The sequence below is a fragment of the Furipterus horrens genome, unplaced genomic scaffold, assembly GCF_987537825.1.
Source record: "Furipterus horrens unplaced genomic scaffold, mFurHor1.1.pri manual_scaffold_3, whole genome shotgun sequence".
NCBI lineage: Eukaryota > Metazoa > Chordata > Mammalia > Chiroptera > Furipteridae > Furipterus > Furipterus horrens.
In genome coordinates, this window is record NW_028327173.1 from 70,458,756 (window position 1) to 70,471,273 (window position 12,518).

The 12,518-nt window shown below is 36.2% G+C and overlaps 1 protein-coding gene across 1 annotated transcript in view; it reads left to right on the forward strand.

Annotated features, from left to right (window-relative positions):
- The window catches only part of BTBD8 (BTB domain containing 8), a 111,231-nt gene that overhangs the window by 60,311 nt on the left and 38,402 nt on the right, over positions 1 to 12,518 (forward strand). Inside the window, exon 5 of the mRNA XM_090269731.1 lies at positions 604 to 693. Within this exon, the coding sequence (XP_090125857.1) occupies positions 604 to 693 (90 nt within the window). The remainder of the gene's footprint in view (positions 1 to 603; positions 694 to 12,518) is intronic.

Here is a 12,518-nt window from a genome sequence, read left to right on the forward strand (position 1 = left end):
TAAAGCATATTCTTTGTAGTGTCTCATTTACATCTGTATTTCCAGCATCCAAAATAGTGCCTAGCATAGGATAGAAGTCAGTAGGTACTTGCTGAATTAAAGAATGAAAGATTTAATATTTTACTTGAGAAGATAGAACTGAAATTCAAAAGAAAATGTCTTTACTGTCATTTTCTCAAATCTAAGATATAGCCATTCTTGAGCACAATTAGGGTGACTTCTGAACTCGAACTTGGCTCCTTTAGAGTTCTAGTCTTTCTTTCTTATACAATATTTTCTCAAGAAATTAACATCTTTTCGTCTTTATTTCTCCATTTATAGATGATTTATTACTCTCTTAATAGAAATAATCTCAATTTTTATCAAAATTAAAGAGTTTTCAAGAGAAAAAATGTAAAAGATAAGGACATTGGAATTGTTATAATTGAGCAATCAAAAATACTTAGGTATAAATATAATTTTATTATAATGATTCTATCAGTGAATAGAAACAAGACAAATAGAGTATCATATTTTAAAAGGTAAAGATAAAGAGTTTCATTAAACATTATGTTTTGCATAATATATGTTTACCTGTGTTTTTTCACCTCCTCTTCCCTTTAGAGCCATTTTAAGTGCCAGATCTAGTTATTTTGCTGCAATGCTGAGTGGCTGTTGGGCTGAAAGCTCTCAAGAGTACATTACTCTTCAAGGGTAAGCATGATCTTTTCAAGGCAGTTTGACTGCAAATGATTGCAAATAATCCAAAGAACTTTTATGAATCTGATTTTCCTGTAAGTTCAGTGAAATATTTCTTATGTGGTAGAATTCTACAAAGTATGTTTTCTGAAAACATGAGGAAGTAGGGAATATTTAGTAATAATAGAGATAGTGTATTAGTCTTCCAATTGCTGTAATGAAATACCGCAAAATGGGTGGCTGAAACTCAAATTTATTTTCTCACAGTTCTGCAAGATCAAAGTGCCAATGATTGGCATCTAGTAAGAGGTCTTACCTTGGGTCCTTGGGTTGCAGACAGCCCCTTATCACTGTGTGTTCCAATGACCTTTCCTCAGTGTGTGGGGTGAGGTGGGGGAGGTGAAAGGAATGTGAAGGGATAGAGAGAGAGTGCTTTGTTGTTTCCTGTAAAGGCACTAATCTTATCACATCAGGGCAGGGCCCCACCCTTATTACCTCATTTAACCTTAATTACTTCCTTAGAAGCTCCATCTCCAAAGCCACACTGGGGAGTTAGGGTTCAATATATGAATTTAGGTGGGTGGGAGAACACAAATATTCAGTCTATAACAGGTATAGTTACTTTTCTTCTTATTTTTCTTTTTTAAAGTATAATTTGGATAGGTATGGATTTCAGTGATCTACGGTAGTACAACAGTGAATCTACACAATGGGTAGCAGTTTATTTAAACTGTTAAGACTGTTATTAAGAGATGAACTGCTTCCTTAAATGGTGAAATGGAACATTTTGGTCATAGATGATAACTGTGAGATTCTATAGTGTACAGTATGGGGGGAGGGCTTTCTCAATAGGAAAATTGATGGGAGTTGTGAGAGAGCTTCTCAGTTCTGCATCATTTTCACCATAGATGTTTTCTTGATCCTTGATGGGGTCAGTTTTTGCTAGAGGCATGTGTATGGAATGGTAATACTGGCAATTCCATAACAGTGGATACATGAAAAGGATTAATAAATTCTTACTGACCATTTATTTGCCACACAGGCCTATAATCTTGAGCCTTCTAGGTTACAACAATCGGTTCCCTTTACTAACTAAAAGCATCTTTTGACTACCTTCACCCTCTACCTCCTGCTTTTGGCAACTAGGTAGTTTCTGAATATGGGAGATTTTATATGCCCCCAAATGCTTCCCGTTTTATAATTTTGCACTCTATAAAACATAGAATTTTGAAATATTTGTAAAAATATGTAATGTGTTTTTACTTTATTTTTTCATATTTTATTCACATAATAAAATGAAACACATATAAAAAAGAACCCAAGCCATTTGCTTTTATACAAGGGTTGCATTTTAATTAAACTACCACAGTTTCAATACACATATCACAGTGAAATATTTTGCAGCCTAACTTTTGGATACAGGTTCAGCAACTGCCACTGTTAGTGGTTTTAATTATGCATCCATGGAACCATGTGTATGCCTGTATTACAGTGTTTTGTTTTGTTTGTTTTTTAAGAGAAACTACAAGACTAATGAAATAGTAATAAAGAAAATTAATGTGGGATGTAAATATATATACATGCATAATCACCAAGTGTTTACTTGAAATTGCTACTAAAATAAACTTCCTCCCTAATTAACTTGTCCCCCATGAGCATAAAATACTTATACATAGAAAGTTTGTTTTTCTTCTGTTTTCCTCCCGCTAATATAGCATCTAAATATAACGTGAATTGGTTGGTGATGTTAAAAAAAGTTTTCATCTACCCTGGCTGCTGTGGCTCAATGGATTGAGCTTTTGCCTGCAAGCCAATTGTTGCTGGTTCGATCCCCAGTCAGGGCACATGACTAGATTGCACGTCAGGTCCCCAGTTGGGGGTGCGAGTGAGAGGCAACCACAGAGTGATGTTTCTCTCGCTCTCTTTCTGCTTTCCCTTCTCTCTAAAAATAAATAAATAAATAAACAAACAAATAAATAAATTATTTTTTTAAAAAGTTTGCATCTAAGTAACCCTGTTATCTTTTCATCTGAGCTTTGCTTTTATTCATTTTAAAAGATTTATTGAGGTATTTTATACAACATATTATTCTTAAGCATACAGTTAATAATTTGATGTATGTATATATTGTGAAATGATAGTTAATATCCATCACCACCCATTGTTACAAATTCCTTTTCTTGTGATGAGAACTTTTAAGATCTATTTACCTAAATTTTCAAATATACAATGCAGTATTATTAACTATAGTCACCATGCTGTACATTACACCCCAGTGTTTATTTTTCTCATAACTGTAAGTTTGTACTTTTTGACCACCTTTATGTATTTTGTTCACCCTTTACCCACTTCCTCTGGCAAGCAGGCAGTTTCTGATTATGGGAGATTTTAAACACCAAGCTAAAATGGATGAAGTAGTGACAACCTAAGAGATACATGTATCCTACTACCTACTAATAAGATCTTTTCCTTCATGACAAATTTAAAATATCCCCTGAATATAAGAAGGTTAATACTAGCAGAGGTCAGAGTCTCTCTAAGTGTGCCAGTCCTAGGGATAATCACTGTGGTGTAATTTTGGAAACTTGTCCAGGGATAACTATGTTCAGATGTTTTAGACATCATTTTTAAAAAATAACTAATCCACTCTCATTAGACATGAACTCAATAAAAATGTAAGTGGAGAGAAAACACTAGTTTGACTCAGGATGCAACTTTTTGGTATTCATTTATTAAAAATAATGTGTTTCTATGTAGTGAGATAAAGGTCAAAAGAAGTATATGATTGTGCATCAGAGAAATACAAATTAAAACCACAGTGAGATGTCACCTCATACCTGTCGAAGTGGCTATCATCAATAAATCAACGAACAAGTGTTGGTGAGGATGTGGAAAAAAGGGAATCCTGGTGCACTGCTGGTGGGAATGCAAACTGGTGCAGCTACTGTGGAAAATAGTATGGAGGGTCCTCAAAAAATTAAAAAATGGAACTGCCATATGACCCAGTGATTCCACCTCTGGGTATATATTTGAAGGAATCCTAAACAGTAATTCAAAAGAACATACGCACTTTTATGTTAATTGCAGTATTATTTACAATAGCAACCCAAGCACCCATCAGTAGATGAATGGATACAAAAAAAGTGATGATACAACCATATACACAGTGTGGTGATGGCCAGAGGGAAGGCGGTCAGGGGGTAGGTGGAGGTGGGCAAAGGTGGGGCTATTGGGGACATCTAGAATAGTGTCGACAATAACAATAAAGTTTAAAAAGCAGTGGTGTATACACACACACACACACACACACACACAATGGACTATTACTCAGCCATAAAAAAGAATGAAATCTCACCATCTGTGACAGCATAGAAAGACTTAGAGAGTATTATACTAAGTGAAATAAGTCAGAGAAAGACAAATACCATATGATTTCACTTATATGTGGCATCTAAAGAACAATATAACTGAACAAACAAAACAAAAACATACTCATAAATACAGAGAACAGACTGATAGTTGCCAGAAGGGAGTGAGTTTGGGGGACTGGGTAAAAAAGGTGCAGGGATTAAGTACAAATTAGGAGTTACAAAATAGTCATGGTGATGTAAAGTACAGCATAGGGAATATAGTCAAAAATATTCCAATAACTGTGTATGGTGCCAGGTGGGTACTGGGAATATTGGGGAAACACTGTGTAGAGTAGATGATTGTCCAACTACTATACTGCATACCTGAAAGTAATATAAAATAATATTGTGATTGAAAAATAAAATTTAAGAAAAATTATGCTGGAAGTAAAAAATGATGACATTATCTGCAATCTAGGTGTAAATGTAGTGTCTAGTATTAATTATTGTTAAAAAGAGTTGAAATCTTATTTGTTAGAATAAACATTTTTGAAAATTCTCAAAGAAAGGTATATGATTATGGGACTTTATTCCACAGAGGGGCCAAGTAATTCACAGAGAGCACATGTCTAATTTTTTTCCTGGAATAAATCTTAGTTCCTTGTATATTTAGCGATACCTATAATTATATACCTTTACTTCTCTCTCCAAATAGATTTTGTTCTCAGCAGCAATAATATCTTACAATAACATCATGTATTTCCTAGACTTCTTCCACATTTATTATGACCTTTAATTTTTAGCATCAGTCTTTGAGAAAGCAGTTCTATTTACATATTACAGATGAATAAAAACAAGATAAGATTAAGTTCCATGTTTTCCTGGGGTCACTTGGTAAATAAGTGCTTATGCTAAATATAAATTACATGTTTTTATTCAGAGTCCATTCCATCACAGTCACTGAGGAAATTAGAAATTTCCCATTGGCATGTATTCTTGAGCTAGCCAAACAGTCCTCCACTGTTTAAATCAGCGACTTTCAACTTTATTGCACAGGACCTTTTAAAGATCCTGGTAGGCATGTTAGGGAACACAGGGGTGCAATTGGGATCTGAGGGGAGGCCTTTTAGAGCTAGCAGACCTGCTCTACATTTGTATGTTTTATATTCAAAATGACTGCTGAGTTTAGTTACAGGAATAAAGGCAATCCTTAATCAACCCTCATGAGCCTTCAGATTAAACATTCAGAGTACACAGGCTTTTAAAAATCAAGTCTACTAATTAAGAGTTTGGTAGACAAGAAAGAATCAGTGACATTAACTATTGGTCTCTATCCCCTCACCTGTAATTTCCATCTTTGATCATGATAGAGGTGATGGATAAATACCCCTTCTTATAATATGGCTTGACTACTACTAACTTGACTTTAATAGCTTGTTCAAGGGAAAGCCAAAAAGAAGTAATCAAATTTGTTTTGAGTGTCATCCAAATAAGCAGCCTGTGCATTGCAGCAGTGCCACCAATGAGCAGGTTCACTCCTCTTACAGTATTTTACCTTCACTTCTGTTGTGACCAAGCAAGGCTCTGCTCCTTGCTGGTTCATCTTAACCAGAGCTGCTGTATCAGCAGTGGAGGCTCACTTCTAAGCAGCTTATTCACTTCCAGTGCTAGCACATTGGAAATGAGAAACATTTCTTTTATCTCGCTTGATAAAGCAAGGTTTTCCAACACTAAAATGAAAGAAGAATGTATCTCCTGACAGATACTGTCTGACTGACTACCTAAAATGTTATTAGTATTATAGTTTGTAAAGCCATAGGAAGACTAAAAGGGATTTAGGAATTTTACTTTAAAAAAGAATCACATCTTTTAGGACTTTTTATATTGTAACAAAGTAATCTACAAGACAAATTCTGTTTTCTTATTAACTTATACTGTAAACCTGGGTAGATGTTTCCATGGGTAGTGTGACATAGTAGAAAGTTTGGTGTTTTTATAGACACTCCTACATCCCATCCTAGCTTTTTATATAACTCTAGGAACATTATTTTATCTTCCCTGAACTTCCTGAGGTTGTTGAAAAGATTAAATGAGATACAGCAGGAAAAGAACCTGGCATAGTGTTTGGTACATAGTATGTACTGCTCGGTAATATTTGTCTTATTTTTTTCTTTCCCTAAATTAGATTGTTCTCATTTTCTAGAAAGAAATGGGTTCAAGTGAGGGTCATTACCAATCTTGGGACAGCAGTGCCTGTTTTGCTTCATCAGCAGCCTCTTTTGGGACTGCCACTGTGGCATGTCAGCAGGATGTTTTCTGCTGTAAATTAGAACGAGAGCCTGTCTGTCTTCACAGAAAACAACCAGAGCATTTTTATTGAGTTGGTAACTCAGAGACATAATGCATGTAATATTTTTCAAGTGGGACTGCCTTCAATAAAGTGAGGTAGGAATAGTAGAGTCCTACAATCCTAGTCCTACCCATGCCCCAGAGTTGGGAGGTGGAAGGTTATAGTTGGGAGAAGTTCTCCTGTTCTGGTGGAAGAAGGGAGAAATTATCCACTTCCTATACTGAAAATTGAGCCACAGACAATATTTTTGTAAAGAAACCCCACATATTTCCATTTTATATAAATCTTCCAGTGGTGGCTTGGGGCTTTGAAGTGTGAAACTGGATTTTCTCATCTCCCTTGGGAGATTTCCTAGTATTGCTCTGAACCTTCAGTATGATCTTTTGAACTATAAATCAGATTGTATTTCTCTTTTGACTAAAATCGTCAATGCCTGTTCATCACAATTAGAATTAAATCCAAAACTTTACCATAATTTACAAGACCCTATATGATTTGGCCCTGGGTTTTCTCCAGACTATCCCACCTAAGGCAGCTACAGCCAAACCCTCCAGTTAGTCTCTTTTATGTTATCCTGTTGTATTGTCTTCATGGCACTTTTCACTATTAAAATTATCATACACACACACACACACACACACACATATATGTTTACGTATTTATTGTTCATGTCCTCCCTCTGAAATGCAAGCTTCTTGTATCTTCAAGGTCTAGAATAAAGCCTATTATTTAATAAATATTGAATGTGAACAGGTGAATGAATGCAGCCCACACACACAGGAACCTGGAACTTTAGGAAGCATAGAAACTTTAGTAGACTAGGTGTATGTTTGCTTTTTGATCTTATATTTCTGTCCTCTCATACATTTTTCTTTTTTCTGAGTATATGTAATGTAGTCATCTTCTACAAGCTTTTATTCTGATTATGTTTAAATGGAAGTAGTGCTTTAACTTTCCATTTAAACTGTGGTGGATCAAAAAACTGGTACATTTACACAGTGGAATACTACACAGCAGAAAGAAAGAAGGAACTCCCACCTTTTGCTACAGCATGGTTGGAATTTGAGAGGATTATGCGAAATGAAATAAACCAGATGGTGAAAAATAAATATCATATGATCTTACCCAATACAGGAAACTAATGAACAAAACAAACAAATGAGCAAAATAGAACCAGAGACTTGTAAACAGGGAACAGACTGACAGTGAGCAGAGGGGAGAGGGAAGTGGGAAAGGGGGAAAAGAAGGGGAAGGGTCTAGTCAAGGAACTAATATGAATGACCCATGGACATGGGCAACACGGTGGGGATTGACTGTGGGAGAGGGGGAAGGTGGGTGGAGCAGGGGAGAACAAAGAGGGGAAAATGAGACAACCGTAATAGAAAAACAATAAAAAATAAATTTAAAAAATGAAATAAAAAACTATGGGCTATTGGAGTAACTTTGTTTTTCTAGGTCAGTTGATCATGCCTTTATAAACACTTTTAGTAAAAGTACAAATGACTTACAGCACAGTACTGAGAATGCAGTTTAGTGAAAGATCTGTTAGGACAGCAGGAAAAAGGTTTCATGCTGTTTTTATAGTTATATGTACTGATATATAGGCTCAAATATCTAGATTTTATTATTTTTGTTAATAAAACTACTTTTATTTTTATTTAGTGATTATTTTTTTGCTTACATATGCCAAGTCTTAAACTATTTTTTCAACATAAATGGCCAATTCTCATTAACATTGACAAGAATGGCTCTTGATATTTGAGGAAAAGTGTATGGACTAGTAGTATACATTCTAGTAATTGTGCTAGTGTTTAGGTTAATAAACTATAGATAATATGTCAATTATTCTTGTCATATCAATAATATATAAATGAGAATATTTAGAGATTGACTTTTTTTCCTAAGTATTTAAGGAAAGATTGGAGTTTTGAATTAGTAGAAACCAGTACTTAGCCATAGTAAGGGCTAGTTTATATTTATAAAATTAATTGAAAAGTATGTATATATTTTTAAGTGTGTTCCTCTGAAGTTTGGTAAGATGCTGTAAGTGTCCTAATAAGCCATTCATTTAAACATTAATCAAACATTTATTAAGCATGTATTATTTAAGGCCATAGACTCAAAACAAACACCCATGGGCCCTATGGGACTCAATTTCTTTTCTTCTTGCCTTCTTCCTTTTGTTCTTTTAGTAGATATTTAGGTACTATGCTTAACAAACTATGGGGGTCTTATCAACACCATCCTCACTCTGATTCCACTACATAGCTCCAGTATTATGTGGGAAATGGAAAATCTTTTCATTCTGGGAATATTGAATTAATGCTGACATTCTACTTCTACTAGAGATGCAAGGATAACTATGATATAGACCTTCCCCTCAAAGAACTCAGTCTAGAAGGAGAAACAAATATATAAGCAAAGATATTACAAGCCAGTTTGATAAATGTGATAATGGAAGTACAGTATTTCCTTACTTATTGCGAGTATTATGTTCTAGACCCCCCTGTGATAGGTGAAAATCTGTGAAGTAGGAACCTTACATTTATTTTAGTATTTACATATATTTTAAGGCTTTATAAACTGTACACACATATAAACCATTCCCAGTCCCTTATTAACCTTTCCCACTCCCTTATTAACCTTTTCCACACTTTTATAAGCACTACTTATGTTCTTAAACATATTCTGCACTCTTAAACCTATGTAACTTTAACAACATATGTATACAGTACTGCAAAATTCCACGATATAGCAAAAAATCTGTGATAAATAATTAAATATAATATTTTTTAAAATCTCCCAATAGAGTGAGGCCACAATAAGTGAAACGCGATATAGAGAGGGACTACTGTATATATAGCATACTTCTTCCAAGCCCAAGCTTGGGAGTCAGTCTGCCTGGATTTAAATTCCAGTGTATCACTAGCCATTTGACCTGGGGCAAATTAATTAATTTTAGTGTGTTTTTTTAATCTGTAAAATGAAACTAATAATGGTATCTACTGTTGAGTTGTTAGGATGATTAAATTCACTAATGGCATTCAAAATGCTTATTAGCTCAGTAATTGGCTCAAAATAAGTACTCAATATAGATGTTAGTTATTACTGAATTTAACAGTCAGTGATTTTGGTGGGGAGCTTATGGGCATTAAGGAAACAATCAGAGGTAAAGAATCACATGTCTTGTGTCTGAAAGGTGAATTAAGTAGAGAGGGAAAGCATTTTAAGCCAACTGAACAGTATGTGCTAAGGCATGGGTGTATAAGAAATAAGTAGTTCAGGTATAGGATATGAGTAGTTCACTTGGAACAGCTACTAGAGAGGGAGAACAAGAGGTCAGATGACAAAGAACACTGAACACCAAGCTAAGGAATTTTGGACTTTTTTCTGTGGACTATGGGGAATTGTTGAAGGGTTTTCAAAGTGCGGGACTGTATCAGATTTACATGTTAGTGAAGTCACTCTTACAGCAATGTGGGGAATGGAGACTATTTTAGGCAGGAAACCCATATGGAAGGATACTGTCATAGTACAAATGAGAGAAAATGAGAGTCTAAACCAAGGCACTGAGAGGGGAAATAGACAACAGAGGCTGAATTTAAGAAAATTTTGAAGGTATAAATTATGGAATATAATGAGGGAGAGGATTAAGATGAACCTAAGAGACTTCCAACCAAGATGGAGGCCTACCTAGACAGACACGCTGCATCTCCCTCCACAAGTAAGAAGGAATACAACTACCTCAAAAGTAGAGACAACCAGAAGTTCCAGAAAATCGAGCTGCATGAAGTCCAACAAAGATATAAAGAAGAAATACTCATCCAGACAGGTAGGAGGGGCGGAGTCGGGGCAGAGAGGACACGGTGTGGTGGCGGTGGTAGTGGTGGCAGCAGCGGTGGCAGACTTGTAGAAAGCACAGTCACACGTTTTAAAGAGGCAGGAGGAACACCCGGGGAGCACTCCCAGCACCAGACCAGAACGCGCAGCTAACCGTTCCAGCGCCAGGGAAATAAAGCCTTATTGCTTCTGACTATACAAAACAGTGGGGGTTGGGGTGGAAGAAGAAACTGCTGGTCTCAGTAGAGTCCACCTGTTTAAAGGGCCTCCACAGTCCTAGAACGTCCACAGACCCACTCACTCTGGGAATGATGGCGAGGACAACAGCTAGAAAGGCGCCAGTCCGATATGGAAGTGGGAAAAGTGCCTGGAAAAGGGGCTAGTGCTGGGCAAGTGGCATTGTTCCCTCTTGGACTCCTCCCCCACATACAGCGCCATAACGTGGTGAAACGGGTCGCCCTCTATGACGAATACCTAAGGCTCTGCCCGTTACAAAGTAACAGGAGCAACAGCTCTACCTATGACACAGAGGCAGACAAACACAGGAGGCTGTCAAGACGAGGAGACAGAGAAGTATGGCCCAAAAGACAGAATGGATCAAGGTTCCAGTGGGAGAACTAAGCGACAAGGAGATAGCCAACATAACAAATGAGGGGCTAGCCATCCTAACATACATAGAATTCAAAACACTGGTGATAAAGATGATCACAGGCTTGACAGATATACTTTAAGTATGGCATAAGGGAGTAAGTAAAGGCTATGCTAAATGAAACGAAGGAAAATCCACACAAAACCAATGGTGAAGGGAAGGAAACCAGTGTTTGAATTAATGATTTGGAACCTAAGGAAGAAAAAAAAGTCAGTCAGTACAGAATGAGGAAACAAGAATTGAAAAAAAAAAATGAGGAGAGGCTTAGGAACCTCTGGGACAACTTTAAACATACCAACATCCAAATCATAGGGGTGTAAGAAGGAGAAGAGGAAGAGCAAGAAATTGAAAGCTTATGTGAAAAAATAATTAAGGAAAACTCCCCAAAGTTGGTGAAGGAAATAGACATATAAGTTCAGGAAGCACAGAGAGTCCCAAACAAGCTAGACTCAAAAAGGACTACACCAAGACACATCATAATTAATATGCCAAAGGCGACAGATAAGGAGAGAATCTTAAAAGCGGGAAGAGCAAAGCAGAGACTTCCCGACAAAGGGGTGCCCATAAGACTATCAGTTGATTTCTCAAAAGAAACTTTGTAGGCAAGAAGGGACTGGCAAGAAGTATTCAGTGCGATGAAAAGCAAGGTCTTACAACCAAGATTACAGTAGTTCCTCTCTATATCATGATTCACTTATCGTGGCCTCACTGTATTTCAGGATTTTAAAAAATATTATTTATTGTGGATTTTTCGCTATATCGTGGGATTTTGCGGTACTGTATGCATATGTTGTTAAAGTTATGTAGGTTTAAGAGTGTAGAATATGTTTAAGAACATAAGTAGTGTTTATAAAAGTGGAAAAGGTTAATAAGGGAGTGAGAGAGGTTAAAAAGGGACTGGGAATGGTTTATACGTGTGTGGGAAGAGTTTATAAAGCCTTAAAATATATATAAATACTAAAATAAATGTAAGGTTTCTACTTCACGGATTTTCATTTATGACAGGGGGGTCTAGAACTTAATACCCGCGCTAAGTGAGGGAATACTGTACTCTACCCAGCAAAGCTATCATTTAGAATGGAATGGCAGATAAAATGCTTCCCAGACAAGGTAAAGTTAAAGGAGCTCATCATCACCAAGCCATTATTATATGAAATGTCAAAGGGACTTACTTAAGAAAAAGAAGATCAAAACTATGAACATTAAAATGACAACAAACTCACAGCCATCAACAACTGAATCTAAAAAATAAAAACAAAATTCAACTAAGAAAACCAGAATAGGAACAGAATCATAGGTATGGGGATCATTTGGAGGGTTATCAGCTGGGAGGGGAAAGGGGGAGAAATTGGGAAATCATACAGGGATTAAGAAGCACAATCGGTTAGTACAAAATAGACAGGGGATGTTAAGAATAATATAGGAAAGGGTGAAGCCAAAGAACTTATATGCATGACCCATGGACATGAACTAAGGCAGGTGGGATGCTGGAGGGAAGGAGGGTACTGGGCAGAGGGGAGCAAAGGGGAAAAAAATTGGGACTACTGTAACAACATAATCAATAAAATACACTTAAAAAAATATGAATCTAAGACTCTGATTTAGGTAACTAGATGATAATCTAGATATGTATTATTAAAGTTTTGAGGGG